Genomic DNA, 16,681 nt, shown 5'->3' with positions numbered 1-16,681 from the left:
GGCTGCGCTACGTCAGAGCTCCGGCGCGTGCCAAGGGAACCCGAAAAGCGCACCGCCTCAACACCTGACGACATCATCGATCGTTACCTAGATATAGCTTCGCGCTCCTATCTCCACTTGCTATTACTCTCTTGAGTAAAACCCATATCCCAGCAACCATGGCGGACCTTGCGCCAGAGAAGGCCCAACCGGGCTCTGCAACCACGTCCGCCCTCAACTCGCGGGACAATTCGCGGGCTGCCACACCGTCAAGCGCTGCCGTGGAGAAGGCTCCGGATGACAGCTCCAAGTTCAAGACCTTCCTGGGCATTTTGAGGAGGTAACGTAGCACCATCCGGTCACAGCAGACGCGCGAAAGCTAACTCTGTCCTTCTCCAGGTTTATTGGCGTCTCCGACCTCGCTGCTGTCCGCTTCTCCCTCCCCGCACAACTCCTCGAACCAAGGCCAAACCTGGGTACGTTGTATGAATATAGAACTGCGATGGCTAGCCTCGCAAGTCGCTGTAGCCGGACTATCATCTGACAGGGAGCAGAGTACTGGCACTACTTGGACAGGCCCGACACATTCATCAGGTTAGCATAAGCCAGATGCACACTGCAGAAGTGGTTACTGACCTCCACAGTATCGGAGATTCGGATGATGATCTGGGGCGCATGCTGGGGTGCTTGCGCTTCTGGTTTACCAAGGACCTGGTATGAGGCACGCTCCGGCGAGGAAGGCATAGCTAATGCTGGAACAGAAATACGTCAAGGGCAAGCCTTGCAAGCCCTACAACTCTACTTTGGGCGAGTTCTTCAGGGTACGCTTCCGTCGGAAATTACACGAGCTGGTTACTGACTCTCGCAGTGCAACTGGAAGATCGAGGACACCCACCCCACCCTCAAGACCCCCAACTCGGCTCCCTCGAGCGCCTCCAACAGCGTCAAAGGCGATGGCAAGACCGTGACCGTCTCCTACCTCACCGAGCAAACCTCCCACCACCCTCCCGTCTCCGCCTTCTATGTCGACTGTCCCGAGAAGGGCATCAGTGCGCGCGGTTATGATCAACTGAGCGCCAAGTTCACAGGTACAAGTGTACGAGTGGTGGCTGGAGCGCACAACCTGGGTATCTTCATCACCCTGAAGAACCGAGGCAATGAGGAGTACCAACTCACTCACCCAGCCGCCTACCTTGGGGGTATTCTGCGAGGTAGGCTATGAGAGCATATAAGTACCGTAACGGTGCTGACCTTTTCTACAGGCTCCCTCAATGTCTCTGTCGCGGACAGCTGCTTCGTTACCTGCCCAAAGACCGGACTGAAGGTCATCCTAGAATACCAGGAGGAAGGCTGGCTCGGCCGATCACAAAACAAGGTCTTGGGTGTCATCTTCAAGTACGACCCCAACAACGATTCGATTACCAAGATCAAGGATGTCGCGGAGAAGGACGTCCTCGCGCGGATAGAGGGCAACTGGCAGGACAAAGTCTACTATACCCTTGGCAGCAAGCCATTTGCTAAGGTCGCTGTAAGTACACTGAGCGGCGGTCTGGATCACAGCCTAACATGAAGCAGGAGAAGAACCTCATCATCGACCTCAATCCGCTTGACCCCGTAGCCAAGATCGTCCCACCGCTCGAGCAGCAGCTTCCCAACGAGTCCCTCAGGTTCTGGGACGGCGTCACGAATGCCATAGTAGGCAAGCAATATGGACTGGCGACGAACCTCAAGACAGAAATAGAAGAGAAGCAACGGCAAAAGGCTGCAGAGCGAAAGGCGGCGGAGAAAGAGTGGAAGCCACGATTTTTCACCGGCGCAGTCACACCTGTCGGTAGGCCAGACCTCACCAAGGACGGCGAGGAAGCGCTCAAGGGCCTGCACGCAGAGAACTATCAACTGCCACCAAACGAGGAATACGCCGCGTTTTGATCGAATCCGCTCGTTTCGCATACTTACCTTGGGAAGAGATTGCAGAACCCGGACGAACCAGTACAATAGGACCTTCACTACGATATCCATTACATTTTGACACTTTGGGGAACATGACACCCTCATTTGGCATCATTTACAACTTCGGCACGCGTTTTGTTGGTTAAGAAGGGGAGCATGGCTAGTTCGGCGTTCCGTACATAACATTTGGGGACTTACACACATGGTGTCTGTGTCTTTTCTGTCACGATTATCTTACGAATAGATCTCTCAGACTGCTTGCCTTGTTAGAGGCTTTCTGTCGGTTGACGCCCTTCAGTGGGAACTTTGACTCATCGAACGATTATCCAAATGCGCCTACTTTATTCCCACGCAACAGTTTGAGCAAGCTATCGCGACCAGTTTCAGGAGAATGTAGGAGACTAGGTGGCAGGTGGAATATGACCTACGTGCGAGGGTGTATATGTAGTCTCCGAGGTGCATTAAACCCTTGTTGTTTGGACAGTCAGGTCTGGATGTAGACTCCAGAATGGTGTTTTAGCTTGAGTTAATAAGAAACGATTTGACAATCGGCCTCTACCTTGCTGCATAGAAAGAATTGGGCAATGGCTTATTCCACCTTTCAGCTTCATTGTATCGATGGGGTTCCATTGCAAGGTAGTCAAGTTCATCGAGCTGGCTAGATGGTTACCTCGTATGCATACCATGCGTATAAACATATGTGCGCGCGTTTTTTCTGCGATTTCTCACGTCCCAACGAGGCATGATGTCGAAAAGAGACTGTGACGCGTTATGGAAAGGCAAAAAGTACGCGTTGTGCAGTGTTATGATTTTTCGATCGGTTTGGTGACATGCTTTATCGTGAAGAAATTGAATACCAAGAACCGGAGGTTTTTGTCAGTACTTACATCGGCGATATACATCACCAAAGCAACCTACGTAACAGTCACTGGGTTCATCACATTACGCGGCTCAGCTCATAATTTCTAGTATTTTATTGGATTTTTTTGTACGATTTTGATGTGTTTTTGATGCCTACCCAAGCGATGTCGCGACAAGATCATGAGTCGAAGAGACATACTTGAGCGGCCTTGAGAAAAAAAGTATCGCGAGCTCCAAACGACAGCTGCATGACGAGCCGCCGCGGTGGATCTGCAGGCGACAATGGAAGATCTAAACAACACCGCCGGTGTCTGCCGCGCAATGCAATGCCATCGCCCTTCGTAAACGTGCTATGATCGGTAACCCATCGTACGCCACAGACTCCGCCAATACTAATATACACAAGGATATACACAAGGTACTATATGCCATATCAAACGCAATCAGTGCTGCGCATGTGAGTGTGGTTAAGCAGGACGTCGTAAAACGCCACCTCGTAAACGTCCGGGAAAGGCAACGTCATTAAGCGATGTCGTGATACAGACAGCTCGATCACTGCAAACCAGCCTTATTGGTCTTGACAGTGTGGGGAATAGGCTTTAGGATGCCCTTGTTGTCGCCAGCACCCAGAGCTTCACCGTTGGACCATCCCATTTTCATCATCAAGGCATGGCCCTTGCTCTCAGGACCGAGCTCTGGCGCATTCGCACCGACAGTCTCGCCATCTTTGTAGCCCAGTTGAGGACGTGTGCGCGTACCACCTTGCTTGTGCTTGACGGTGGAATACTTGCCCGGACGGCCGCCACCACCACCCTCTGAGTAAAGAGGACCTTTGAGGCGTTTCTGGAAACCCTTCTTCGCAATCGCAATATCGAATTCGTCGTCCGTATAAGTGCGGGTACGGTTGGTCTTGGACAGGATGGTGAACCTGTCCATACCACTTCCCCGAGAACGTGAGTTCAGATTGAAGAATGAAGCAGCTTGGTGGACGGTGGCGCGGCGATAAGCCTCCATGGGTGGGAGAGACAATGTCTGCATGTCGCCTAGCAAGAACTCACGAAGCTCTTCGACAATGTCTTCCATATCGAGGCCACCCTGGTACTTGACCTTGAGGTTGGGGCCCTTGCCCTTGCGACCTAACAAGCCTTGTTGACGCAACTCTTCGCGCTCGGCCTTCTTCAGACGCTTCTTGGCCCTGTCATTCGCCCATGCGCTTTGCAACTGCTCGTTCAGATCTGAATCCTCCAATTCTGGCGGTGGCTGACCACGTCGACCCTTCTTTTTGGGTTTAAGCGATGGGCGCTCAGTGTCCATGATGTCAAAGCCGCCATATGGGTCCATCTCAAGGGCCGCGACCATAGCAGAGGCAGAGGGGAAAGTGGGTTCTCTCTTGCCACGTCCGCGTGCCTTTCCCTTTTTGTTGGACCTGCCGTAACCGCCATATGAGTAGTTCTTAGATGGGCCCGATCCATCAAAATATTCATCGCCACCATACAGCATCAGCTCGTCGCCACCAAGGCCGAGCTCTTCTTGCTTTTGCAAGACCTTTGCGATGGTCTCATCGTCCCAATCTTCAGCTTCTTCATCTTCATCGTCCTCATCTTCATCCTCGGAGTCGTCCTCGGAGTCGCTGCTGGAAAGCATTTGCTGTTCACGCTCGTGAGCTTCTGCCTCAAATGCTTTGATCAGTAGCTTCTCGTCACCAGACTTGAGGTGTGTAGGTGAGATCCAGCGAGCTTCGTCTATTATCGAGTCTTCGTATACGCAGAGATATTGAAGGCCACTCTTGCGCATGCGTTTTGATAGAATCCGAACGACTTTGTCCGCGACGTCTGATGCGGTATCCATGTCGTCGAAATCCTGCAGCATATCTGAGTCCCACTCCTCAGTGCCATCGCCTGCATCTTCGTTGCCACCATCTTCACTTCCAGAAGCTGACTCCCAATCATTATGACTGCCCGCATCCAGATCCATCTCACGACGTGCGAAGCCAGACGAAGCCATCATGTCTTCGGTAAGACCAAACTCCTCCATGTTCTGCATGTAGTCATCTATCGCGGCGTCGCGAGGGTTTACCTCGCCGCGCAGATAGGCGTCCATGTTAGGGCGGGCATTGCCAGGCAACCATCCGACATTTGGTTTGCTCCGGTGTTGCCACTCGGTAGTTGTGCCTTCCCATGCGGGTCTGCCTCCTCTTCGCTTTGAGAACTGGTTTTGATCAACGTCATCGGCATCCGAGTCCACCTCTACCTCCAACTGAGATGTAGCGTTGCCTCGAATGCTGAGCTCAACCGATACTGGAAGCTTGGCTGTCGTTGCCACGGATGTATTGTCGGTAGTAGAGGCAGCGGTGAGCTCGGGTGTCTGAACAGATGGGGTCTCTGTTGAAGGAGTCGGCTGTGATGGTCGCGCCGTCGCGTGTGCGGATGATGTGGGTGGCGGCTTCGCAGTAGAGGTGGCTTTGGGTGCCTGTTGAGAGGACGAGGTGGCGGCAGGCGCACCTGGTGGCTGGTTTCCACGGCCTCTGAATAGCACTTCATCGGCGCTCGAAGATGAAGCCTCAGAAGGCGCGGGTGAGGGACTGCGAATGGCCATGTGTGCCATTGCTGACGTGTTGTCGGGGGTGGAGGAGGGCGAGGATGGTGTAATGGATTCAGCGCTGGATTCAGATGAGACGTGGGCCGTCTCTGCGTCGGGCGTGAGTTTCTTCAGCGTGCCTTCGAGGTGGCCGGCGCTTATGAACTCGATGGGCATGTGTCGCAATTTCTTGCCAGCTTCAAACGCAGCGGTGCGGTGACTTGACATCCATTTCGCCTCGTCTTTGAGGGAGAACTTGGAGGCGGTCGCGGCTGTGACGGTCAATACAGCCCAATCTCAATGTGGCGATTGGGGAAAGAGCGCAAACGTACTCTCCTCATGTACTGGCCATGATTGGTATGAGTGGCGTTTGGACTGCGCGCGCTGCGGTGTGCCCTTGGCCGAGCCGCCTTTGGCCTTGCTCTTGCCCTTTTTGCCCTTCGACATAGCGACAGCGGTGCGACAAGCGTTGTGCGGTGAAAACGAAGGAAATAAGGAAAGAACGGTGTTGGTGAGCGTTTGGAGATGATGCGCTCTTCGATGGCTCGAAGGGTCGCGAGTGGCGCGGGGCTAGTAACGATGCGCAGGGTTAGCTTAGCGGAGCTTATGACGATGGAGCCGCTGGTTATCGCTCCCCGGTGAGCTCTGGAGATGCGTGGACAGTGCGCCAGCAGCTTCTGAGCATGGAAGTCATTGTAGAGTGAATGAATGAAATGCGCTTGAATCGCGGTGATGTATACATGGGTTGCGCATACTCTGGCCAACGCATTCCAGGAACGTGATTGCCACGCAGTGACACAGCCAGGTGATAGCACCGCAGGCCCCTCCCCCGCGGAACCTGGGTTCGTAGAGCCGCATCTGACCCTCTGCAGCTGGCTGCACCAACCCACGAAGCTCGACATCGTGTTGCTACTTTACACCAACCCACCGTCTGGTATCGTGGGTATGTGCAAATAGTTGTGGCAAGTACGAACGCGTGCAGTCAGCTCTAGGCAACCTCATCTCGGGACCTCCGCATCACCTCCGCATCCATCGCCGCCCTGGCTACAACACCTTCTGTTGCAGCCATCATGCATGACTTCGAGCGCGTCAGCCGCAACATCGTCCGCACCTTCTACGACCCTCCGCCGACCAACGACTCCAACGACCCCATATGGCTGCTCGGCCAGCGTTACGACCCCCGGCCGCCGCCGTCCAAGCCTACGCCCACTGATTCCCCAGCTGCCGGGACGCCTGCACCCACGCCCTTGTCCGAACGCAACGAAGACGAAAGCTGGATAAGAACCAGCATCGAAGAGTCCGAACGCAAGGAAGCTCCAAATGGCGAGGATCCAGCACAATACGGCAACTGGCCCTCTGCCTTCCTCGATGACTTCGAGTCGCGCATCTGGATGACCTATCGGTCTGGCTTCGCACCGATCCAGAAGAGTCAGGACCCAAAGGCAACGAGCGCTATGAGTTTCCGCGTGCGCATGCAGAACCTCGCCTCGCCTGGATTCACATCGGATACGGGTTTTGGCTGCATGATCAGGAGCGGGCAGTGCATACTCGCCAACGCGCTGCAGATGCTACGTCTGGGACGGGACTGGAGATACCAAGAGAAGCCTGATGTGCCTGAGCACCATGAAATACTCTCGCTCTTTGCCGACGATCCGAAAGCGCCCTTCTCTATCCACCGCTTCGTCGAGCACGGCGCTGCTGTGTGTGGAAAGTACCCTGGCGAGTGGTTCGGTCCCTCAGCCGCAGCACGGTGCATACAGGATCTAGTGCACAAGTACAAGGAAGCTGGACTGAGAGTATACGTATCCGGTGACGGCGCCGACGTGTATGAAGATAAGCTGAAGCAAATCGCCGTGGACGACGACGGAGAATGGCGACCTACGCTAATCCTCGTCGGCACAAGGTTGGGCATCGACAAGATCACTCCAGTGTATTGGGAGGCGCTGAAGGCGAGCCTGCAGATGAAGCAAAGCATTGGTATTGCAGGGTGAGGCGCAACAAGTGTCTGTCATACTTCGAAGCGAGTTATACTAACTGTTCACAGTGGCCGCCCTTCAGCATCACATTACTTCGTAGCCACGCAGGCGAATAACTTCTTCTACCTTGATCCCCACAGCACGCGCCCACTCTTACCCTACCGCTCTCCTTCGTCATCCACCCAAGACGAGGAAACAGCCGCTCCTTCCACACTAGAAGCTTCAGCAACGTCCACTTCGTCATCAACAACCATCGTCCCTTCATCAAACTCATCCTCTTACTCTGCCGAAGAACTCGCCTCCTGCCATACGCGCCGCATCCGCCGTCTACAGATCCGCGAGATGGACCCCTCGATGCTTCTCGCTTTTCTCATAACGTCACAAGAGGACTACGATAACTGGAAAGAAGGCGTTCGCAGCGTGCAAGGCAAGAGCGTGGTGCACGTGCAGGACAAAGAGCCGGCGCCGCGAGGACAAGAAAGAGAGGGTGCTATTGACGAAGTCGAGAGTTGGGACGAGGATGGCTTGCAATAGGCAACTGCCATCTTGATTGCTATGGCGTTTTCTGCTGGGTCTCGCAATGATATCAATATGGGTACATGCGTGTCTGGAGTCATGGGATTCGAGGGTTTGGTACGTGTATATCCGTAAATGCCGCGTTTTGGTGCGCAATCCATAAATCGATAAATCTTGGTAGTGATTGCTAAGGTGCGGACGCTTGCCATGTGGAAACTCGTGCTTGCCGCTTCAGTTCTGGATTTCACTCGTTCCGGCCGCTGGCCGCCTACGTCATCTGGACCGAAGTCGTCAAACGCGCGGTTCCTCCGGTTTCGTCAAGATGTCGTTAAAGACGCGTTCGGCGCGTGTTCGTAGATCACGGCGCGTGACGCTCAGCCACGCGTCGCTATCGCGTATCGTCTCGAGAAAGGCGCGTTTCCAGATCTACGCGCTATGGCTGAATGACGCAGTGCGTTCTGTGTGGAACGGGAGTCTGTGAGTCAGAGAAGAAGATACGACGTTCAGAAAATGGAAGTCAAAGGAAATGAAGTCATGTGTGAAGTTCGAAATAATTGATTCGTTCCCGTCTGCTGTGGTATAATGTACAGACCCTGATGGACCTCGTAGTCGAATACGACTAGATGATTCGATGACAGACAAACCGACCCATGATCACATTAGCAAAGGACCCGTGAACACCGCACCCCATAACCACTTGTCAAATAGACAAGAAAGACCCAAAGAAAACATCCGGCGAAAAGAAAGCACTCTATTTGGTGGAGGAAGAGTACTTGGTGACAGCCTTGGTACCCTCAGAGACGGCGTGCTTGGCAAGCTCACCAGGCAGGATCAGACGAACTCTGTGATTGAGGTCAGTATATCAGATTGGATGCAGAAGAAAGGCGGAAAACGTACGATGTCTGGATCTCGCGCGATGAGATGGTGGACTTCTTGTTGTAGGCAGCGAGCTTGCTGGCCTCGGTGGCGACGCGCTCGAAGATGTCGTTGACGAAAGAGTTGAGGATGCTCATGGCACGGTTGGAGATACCGGTGTCGGGGTGGACCTGCTTGAGGACTAAAGACGCGTCAGCAAATTCTGCTCAATGGATGCCGATGAAGCGCAAGGCCTCAAAGACTGTATGGAGCGCTCAGAACGCGCAAAGTGCAAACTCACCCTTGTAGATGTAGGAGGAGTAGGTCTCCTTCCTGGTCTTGGTGCGCTTCTTCTTGTCACCGGAGGGCGCGGCGGTCTTCTTGCCAGCCTCCTTCTTCTCAGCGGGAGCCTTGCCAGCCGGGGCCTTGCCGCCGGTGGTGGGAGTCTTCTGGGCCTTGGGGGGCATTTTGGTGGATTTGAGAGGTGGTGGTAAAAAAGGTGGGTTTGGGTTAAAAGCAGAAGCTTGGAGTGAGATGGAGTTGGTCGAGCGTCGTGGTGGGAGTTTGCGATGGATGAAGGGAAAGGTCGTCGACGGCGGGGAGTGCGCTACTTATGGGGAGCGCGCTCTCATGTTGTGATCCAGCAGCGGCTGGGAGGCCCGTGCAGCAGCTCTTGCCGGTTTGGTGGCTAAGCGAGGCCCGCCATTGATCTTGCGCAGTCTGGCGGCAGGCGCTAGGCGGCGTCGCTGCCTTTTCGCGCGCTAGCGTGGGCAGGTTGATCTCGCGCACTCACAACAGTCCAGCGCCGTCCTTATAAGACCGCCCCGCCCCCCGACAGCAGCAAGCAATCCATCGTCTCGACACTCCACGCCCACAACCAGCTCATCCCGCTCAATCTACTCAACTCTCCAACCTCTCCCACTTCCAAACCAACCCCCAAACCAACTCTCTCAAAATGACTGGAGGCAAGTCCGGAGGCAAGGCCAGCGGCTCCAAGTCCAGCGCCCAATCGTGAGTAGTCCATCTCCTGCATCGCGCCTTTGGCTCCAGTCTGCCTTGCGCATTCTTCAGCTTCACTTTGCATCTTTTTGACGCGTCTTTTGCTTGATTGACGCGTCTTTTCGCATGGCATTGCGCACTCCATCTCCAACATTGCATCATAGCTAACTCGTCCTTAGCCGCTCATCCAAGGCCGGTCTCGCTTTCCCCGTCGGTCGTGTCCACCGTCTTCTCCGCAAGGGCAACTACGCTCAGCGTGTCGGTGCCGGTGCCCCCGTCTACCTCGCTGCCGTCCTTGAATACCTCGCTGCTGAGATCCTCGAGTTGGCCGGTAACGCTGCCCGCGACAACAAGAAGACCCGTATCATTCCCCGCCATCTCCAGCTCGCCATCAGGAACGACGAGGAGCTGAACAAGCTTCTCGGACACGTCACCATCGCCCAGGGTGGTGTTCTCCCCAACATTCACCAGAGTACGTTGCTCCACAGTCCGCTCGCATCGCATCAGTTGCTAACATACTTTCAGACCTTCTGCCCAAGAAGACAGCCAAGCCTGGCAAGGGTCCTTCGCAGGAGCTCTAAACGCGTCCTGCATTTGAGTTTCTTCTTCACGGCGTGGTTACTTCATGGGTCTTTTTCATCTGCAATGATAATGGGAGTCGGTCTGGGTTTGGGTTCTCGGCTTTTTACGGGATTTATACCAGAGCTGTATATTAGCTGGTTGTATTGACGACCGCGAGCTCATGAGCTGAATCGAGCATATCACTTCATCTACCGTCTTCTGCCGTGAATTCCATCTTGCTAACGTGCAGCTTTGCATACGCGCTATTTGGACTTTGCCATGCGCGCCGTGTAACCTTATCCACCAGCTAGCTACACCGCCACTTCTCGCGCTTGTTCGTCTGAGTAACGCGCAGACTCCACTTCGCCTACACGTGCGATAACGTTGCGTCGACTGCATTCGACCATCGCGCATTCTCGACCATGCTGTCTTGACAAGCATTTCGCGTTCGAACCGGCACAATTGTGGTTCTGGGGATTCAGCGACAACAACGAGCGAATTGGGCAATAGATGGCATATATGTGCATGGTAGAGATGGTGATATTTGCTGCGTTGAGCGGATCCCATGTGGTAGTCGACGGAGCTGTGTGACGTAACCCGGGGTACGATGTACCACCTACCGTGGACACATTGCGCTTGGACAACAGTCAATTAGCACTTCTGTGTAGTTTGGCTGTATCTTTGGAAAATTATGGTGCAAACGTTGCGTAGGTGGCTGTAGTGTTCTTGGTGTACACAGTGAATGCGTGTGTCTACAGGTGCACCGTCTCGGATAACATGACTTGATATGTTCTCCTTCTTCGACTCAAGACTCTTATTATCTGTACTATCTGCTATACCTAGTTCTCTAGGTCCAAGGTGTTCGTGTCGCATGATGTGTGTTGGTGGATGTCTTCCTATGGTCATGTACGCATCGGCATTGTTGACGGCGTGCCGAACATAAAAGGCATACTACGTATTTCATGCCATGGAATGTATTTTATACATCACCCGCAGCTGATGGCATGAAGGATTGATGCTGGTAGTCTCGATTATTTCTTTTCCCCGTATGCTGTTTGTTCGGAATAAGTCGAAAGGTCAAGATTGAACTTGTGGATTTAAGCACCAACAGCAACTTGTTCAAAAAATCATCACATTCCACCACTACAATCAAATGTTCCGAAACAGCATACATCGACTATAGCGACCCTATGTTTTATTTTGAAACTAAGTGTAGGTTCAATTTCCAGCGTGGTGGTGTACATTTACAACAACAGCCTTTACGGCGTGTGAACCACAGACGCGACCACGGCGCTTTCACATACTAGACGCGTATACGCGCGTTTTTGTACATGCAAATAACTTCAAAAATCCGACCAGAGGCTATAGAGACGACGGTATCTATTACATTCGTCATAAAGACATGGACGTCGACGCGTCATGTCCCGTCTGGCCTGCGCAAAGACGCGACATTAACATGGGAACACTTCTACGCACGATATCACTCAAGCACCACTCAACCTGCACCAAATCACTCATGCACACAGCTGAAGACTTATCAAACACATTTATGCAATACGAATGATTCAATGCATGCCAAAATATCTCGTTGATCCAATCAACCACACCTTTCTCTGCCCCGCTACTGGTTCCCGCGCTTTCGCGGAAAAACCTCCCATCCTACATATACACAAAGACACGATTACAGCATCAACGCTTACAAGAGCATCTTCCTGGGGTCCTCAATGTACTCCTTGACCTTGACGAGGAAAGTGACAGCTTCCCTTCCGTCGAGCAGTCGGTGGTCGTATGTGAGCGCAAGGTACATCATCGGCCTGATCTCGACCTTTCCGTTGATAGCGACCGGCTTCTCCTTGATGGCGTGCAGACCGAGAACGGCGGTCTGGGGGAGGTTGATAATGGGAGTTCCCATCAGACTGCCAAAGACACCGCCGTTGGAGATGGTGAAGGTGCCACCAGCCATGTCCTCAATGGTGAGCTTGTTGTCGCGCGCCTTCTTGCCGAGGTCGGCAATGGCCTTCTCGATGCCGACCATGTCCAAGCTCTCAGCGTTTCGGACGACGGGGGTGACGAGACCCTTCTCGGTAGCGACGGCAACGGAGATGTCGACGTAGTCGCGGTAGACGATGGTGTCGCCGCCGTCAGGGCCCTCAATGGAGGCGTTGACAGCGGGTACGTCGCGTGCGGCGAGAATGCAGGCGCGCGAGAAGGCGGACATGAAACCGAGCTTGACGCCCTTGTTCTTGAGGATCTCGTCCTTGTAGAGCTTGCGGAACTCCATGATGGAGGACATGTCGACTTCGTTGAAGGTGGTCAGGGAGGCGGCGGTGTTCTGCGACTGCTTCAAGCGCTCGGCGATGCGGAGGCGCATGCGGTTCATCTTGACCTGCAAGGCTGTTAGTACACAATATTTGAGCATACAGTAAGGTTACATACGCGGCGCTCCTCACGGCTGCCAGGTGTAGCCGGCTTGGTCTCCTCGGGCTTGGAATCCTTCTTGGGAGGTGCAGGCTTGGATTCTTGCTTGGGCGGCTGAGGCTTCTCTTCCTGCTTGGGAGGCTCTGGTTTCGACTCCTCCTTTGGCACTTCTGGCTGAGACTGCTCTTGCTGGCCCTCGGGTTGCGACGAAGTCTCCTGGTCCTTGGACGCAGGCTCCTTGGGCTGCTCACTGGCCTCCTCCTTCTTTCCGCCAGCTGGAGCACCGCCGGCCTCAAGCTTTACGATGTCCTGTCCGACGGTGACGGTGTCCTCCTCGTTGACGAGGAACTCCTTAATAGTACCAGCCTCGGGCGCATTGACGGCGACGTCGATTTTGTCGGTCTCGATAGTCGCGATTTCTTCATCCTGCTCAACGTAGTCGCCAACCTCTGCATATTGTAAGCTGCTGGCATAACTAATTGGAGATGGTGAACGCACGTTTTGACCACTGCTTCAGGGTTCCCTCTGTGATCGACTCAGCCATCTCGGGCACCTTGACGATGGTGTCGGCATAGCTTCTTGTCTGCTCGAGGGTCCATAGGCGTTGTGAAGAGAGCTGTCCAGGCCGTCTATGAACAGTTAGTGTCGGGCATTTTTATTAGATGTAGACATTCGCAGTACCTTGAAGCTTGAGCGAGGAGACCAGAGGAGTTCGCCTTGGAGATGGCGGAATAGCTGCGCGCGGCTGGGATGGCTCGTGGGCTTGCGCGCAAAGCTCGCACAGAGCGCATAGCCGCTGGTAGACGGCGGAGACACTGCTGGCTGGACATGATGGGCGGCCAGGCGAAGACTGGGAAAAAGGAAATTAAGATGCGAGTGAGAGCGATGGGCGACTTCGAGCGAACGAAGGTTTGTGTATGAGTCCCCTTGCGGCAGTTGTATGGTACTGAAGCAGACACGGCACCACACTTCTGACGTCTCGGAAGCCACCCTCCGTCACAGGCACAAATGCCAAGCCCGCAACCTCACGCTGCCCTCACCAAGCCATCTGCGACGACACCGAGGCATTGCGGCCACGACCCACGTTTCTCCCTTCCGCAACAACTCCCACTGGAAGGGCCATCACCGTCATGAGCTCCAAGATACACGTCCTGTACGCCAAACCCCCGCAGGCGTCGCCCTTTACGCGCAGAAACTAACCCAGCCGCAGACGCCTCTACAGGCGGTCCCTCAAGCTCGCCCTCGACTGGAGCGTCCACCGATACCTCTGGCGCGGACAGGCCCTGTACATCCGCGAACTCTTCGAGGCCAAGCGCAATGTTACCGAGCCGCGACAGATGAGGGTGCGTCTCCTATTCCACCACCGCGATTACATCGACACTCCACATATATTACAGCTACGCAGAGGACTCTGCTGATGAGTCGCATAGGAACTGATCAAGGAGACGGAAAACCTGCTCGAGAAGTGGAAGCACCCAGACCCTTACCGCCCACCCACGGCTCCTGGAGGTTCGTTGCTAATGCCCGGATACATTTCCGCACCGGCCGCGGATATGAATGTACTGACGGGTGTTGTAGGATCAAAGTACGAGCGCAACCTGCCTTGCCCAATCATCGATCGTGAGTTTACCATCAACCATTTTCACTCCATCTGCTGACGGCACACAGCTCCACCGAAGATGATTTTGTAGTCGGGGACATTGGAACAAGCATGGTATCACGTGTACATATAACAGCTATAGTGCGATTCAACAGTAGTTCGCAACAAGAAGCCAAAACCTCCATTTTGTTTGTTCAATGAGAGGCTGCTGTGAAGGTCTCGAAGCACCAACCCCATGATTGCATTCCGTCTTGGAGCGCTAATGAACAATATCTCCAGCGTGAGGTCACGTCTGGAACTTCCTCACCCTCCGTACAGTGCTGAGGTATCCCATACCATCTACAAGGTCATCCTTCTCGACCCAAACGGGTAGATTACCAACACCTGTCGTCGCTTTCCTCGCTTCTTCCTGCGCATATGCGTCCTCCAAGTAGGCCCATTCCGGCACGTCGCAGCATCCGCCTACAAAGATAGTCCTCTCTGGTGACAAATTGTATAGCAGCGACTCGTGCGTCTTTGGTACCAGCACTTCTACAATCTTCTTCGCCGGATTGAAGCCCCGAATCATCGCCGTGCAGACCAGTCTCGTCGTTCGAGGATCCAGCGGCTCTACCATTCCTGTGCGCGTGGACTCGGGGAGATATGGAATACCAAATCTCAGGGTCCGTGGAAGCGAGCCTGGGACTGCAGCAGATGTGGATTGGATAATGTGCACGATAGATCCGTTCAGTGCATGTAGCATTGAAGATGGCTCTACTGGTTCAGAGTACATCGCGAAAGCCACTAGATCCTGTGCTCGCTCGGGCGTTTCTTCGTAGCAGAATTCCCATGGTACTAGACTTGAAAGCGTCTCTGGCGCCCAACTGAGTATTTGGGTCTGGCTTGAGCTTGTACTGCTAGATTTGAGATGGAAGTAGGATTGCATCTGCATAGCTCTTAACTCATTATCCGACCTTACAGGTATCGTCTGGGCCTGTTGCGCGGTGATCTCATGGAATGTGCCGTGAAATTGCGACGTTGATGTCTGAAGCAGATGCAGCTTTGCCGCTGTTTCGGTGTCGATGGCCCGCGTATCTCCGAGATGTACGACATTGTGTGGTTTAATTCTCACCAACAGCTTTGTTAAGAGGTCGAAATGTGAAGAGTAGAGGAAGTCGGGTATGTCGACGACTAGGGGGAGAGATGAATCTCGCGAGGAAAGGCTTCTGTATGCCAGGAAGAGATCCTCAACGCAAGACTGATAGTAGTCTGCGTAGTTGGCGAAATTTGCTGGAATTGGGTGTGCGCGGATAACCTCGTTCCTCGTCGCTTCTTTTGGTCCTGGTACAACAGAGGGGTGTGTGAAACTTGGGCCCAGGTTCAGATCTCTCACTATGGTAAGAGAGACTTGACCTGCGGGGACATGCTCTTGTTTTTGCGGGTCGAGATCCATCCAGCATACAGCTGGCACAGAGGGAGCGGTCTTGCCTAGACCTGTAAGGGAGCGATTCACGAGCCGCCGAGCAAATGTTGATTTTCCTGAGCTAGGTGATCCAGTCACCACGGTGGTAGATGCATTACTAGCACAGTCCTCGATTGCGCGGAGCCAGTCTTCGGGTGTTACTTCAGGACGTAATGGCCGAGAAAATGTATCCGCGTCCGAGTTGGTTACCTAGCAGAGACGTTAGATGGCCGTCATGTCTCGAGATCTCAACCTTTCTCACGCATGTACCGTCGCGATCAATGCTAGATAGATGTATAAGGATGTGGGACTTACAACTCGGAACGAACGATCTGTTGAATCGCTCCAGATACCGTCAAAGAGTGGACTGACGTTTGCGAGGGGGGCAGATATCTTGCAAGTTTTGAACCTGATGTGATTCGTACCATCTAGTCCGCGAATCTTAGACATAGGGTGCGTGGCCGGCACGCACGCTCGATGAACCTGGTTCTTCTGCCCATCACGACTGACTGTTCCAATGTTGGCACCATTGATGTTGACGGCGCCTCGTAGAACTGTCAAATCAAAAGTGCCTATCAGTGTTATAGTCGCGTGTTTGTTCAGGTTGATGGTAAGTTCGGTGTCGGTATCTGAGAGGATGTTTTGGGGTTCGTTGCGCCAGTTGCAAAGCTTGACATTTCGATGTACGGGCGCATAGGTCTCCTCTTCATCTGAACCTTCGTGCTCGGGTTTTGCAGCATCAAGCAACGGGCTCGTTGGCACAGGAATCTGCTCCAGCGCAACTTGAGGTGTATTCACAACTTGGGCGGCAGCTTCCGCTTTTAGTCGAGCAGCCGCAATCGCAGTGAGTGGCTTTCCGCTGGGCGCACCAGTAGCAGCCGCATCTTCCCCTCTCTTCCGTTTCCCTGACATACTGACTTTGGATGTTGACATTAGTGTTCTGCATGT

At 53.7% G+C, this 16,681-nt stretch overlaps 8 protein-coding genes across 8 annotated transcripts; 4 read left to right on the top strand and 4 right to left on the bottom strand.

Moving 5' to 3' along the window:
• Window positions 1-158: 158 nt before the first annotated feature.
• On the top strand, window positions 159-1,908 carry J4E90_000643 (uncharacterized protein; the record flags this gene model as incomplete). Its single annotated transcript, XM_051430239.1, has 8 exons — window positions 159-319; window positions 379-455; window positions 531-573; window positions 624-693; window positions 741-800; window positions 848-1,190; window positions 1,242-1,507; window positions 1,555-1,908. The coding sequence occupies 8 exons, from the start codon at window positions 159-161 to the stop codon at window positions 1,906-1,908; spliced, it is 1,374 nt and encodes a 457-aa protein (XP_051295726.1).
• Window positions 1,909-3,342: 1,434 nt separating this feature from the next.
• Window positions 3,343-5,814, bottom strand: J4E90_000642 (uncharacterized protein; the record flags this gene model as incomplete). Its single annotated transcript, XM_051430238.1, has 2 exons — window positions 3,343-5,639; window positions 5,700-5,814. The coding sequence occupies 2 exons, from the start codon at window positions 5,812-5,814 to the stop codon at window positions 3,343-3,345; spliced, it is 2,412 nt and encodes an 803-aa protein (XP_051295725.1).
• Window positions 5,815-6,437: 623 nt separating this feature from the next.
• Window positions 6,438-7,877, top strand: ATG4 (Cysteine protease atg4; the record flags this gene model as incomplete). Its single annotated transcript, XM_051430237.1, has 2 exons — window positions 6,438-7,354; window positions 7,412-7,877. The coding sequence occupies 2 exons, from the start codon at window positions 6,438-6,440 to the stop codon at window positions 7,875-7,877; spliced, it is 1,383 nt and encodes a 460-aa protein (XP_051295724.1).
• Window positions 7,878-8,610: 733 nt separating this feature from the next.
• HTB1 (histone H2B) lies at window positions 8,611-9,181 on the bottom strand (the record flags this gene model as incomplete). The annotated part of the gene is made up of 3 exons (XM_051430236.1): window positions 8,611-8,701; window positions 8,757-8,916; window positions 9,016-9,181. The coding sequence occupies 3 exons, from the start codon at window positions 9,179-9,181 to the stop codon at window positions 8,611-8,613; spliced, it is 417 nt and encodes a 138-aa protein (XP_051295723.1).
• A 488-nt stretch (window positions 9,182-9,669) lies between these two features.
• HTA1 (histone H2A) lies at window positions 9,670-10,294 on the top strand (the record flags this gene model as incomplete). Its single annotated transcript, XM_051430235.1, has 3 exons — window positions 9,670-9,725; window positions 9,893-10,185; window positions 10,239-10,294. The coding sequence occupies 3 exons, from the start codon at window positions 9,670-9,672 to the stop codon at window positions 10,292-10,294; spliced, it is 405 nt and encodes a 134-aa protein (XP_051295722.1).
• A 1,676-nt stretch (window positions 10,295-11,970) lies between these two features.
• On the bottom strand, window positions 11,971-13,522 carry KGD2 (2-oxoglutarate dehydrogenase complex E2 component; the record flags this gene model as incomplete). Its single annotated transcript, XM_051430234.1, has 4 exons — window positions 11,971-12,660; window positions 12,711-13,141; window positions 13,191-13,321; window positions 13,374-13,522. 4 exons carry the CDS (start codon window positions 13,520-13,522, stop codon window positions 11,971-11,973), a joined length of 1,401 nt encoding a protein of 466 aa, XP_051295721.1.
• A 300-nt stretch (window positions 13,523-13,822) lies between these two features.
• On the top strand, window positions 13,823-14,350 carry J4E90_000637 (uncharacterized protein; the record flags this gene model as incomplete). Its single annotated transcript, XM_051430233.1, has 4 exons — window positions 13,823-13,845; window positions 13,903-14,035; window positions 14,123-14,201; window positions 14,271-14,350. The coding sequence occupies 4 exons, from the start codon at window positions 13,823-13,825 to the stop codon at window positions 14,348-14,350; spliced, it is 315 nt and encodes a 104-aa protein (XP_051295720.1).
• Window positions 14,351-14,578: 228 nt separating this feature from the next.
• J4E90_000636 (uncharacterized protein) lies at window positions 14,579-16,645 on the bottom strand (the record flags this gene model as incomplete). The annotated part of the gene is made up of 2 exons (XM_051430232.1): window positions 14,579-15,943; window positions 16,049-16,645. The coding sequence occupies 2 exons, from the start codon at window positions 16,643-16,645 to the stop codon at window positions 14,579-14,581; spliced, it is 1,962 nt and encodes a 653-aa protein (XP_051295719.1).
• Between the last annotated feature and the right edge of the window lie 36 nt (window positions 16,646-16,681).

Source organism: Alternaria incomplexa (assembly GCF_024043165.1).
Source record: "Alternaria incomplexa strain BMP 0042 chromosome Unknown scaffold_1, whole genome shotgun sequence".
Lineage (NCBI taxonomy): Eukaryota > Fungi > Ascomycota > Dothideomycetes > Pleosporales > Pleosporaceae > Alternaria > Alternaria incomplexa.
Note: the sequence above shows the minus strand (reverse complement) of the source record. Positions and strands in the feature narration are given on the sequence as shown.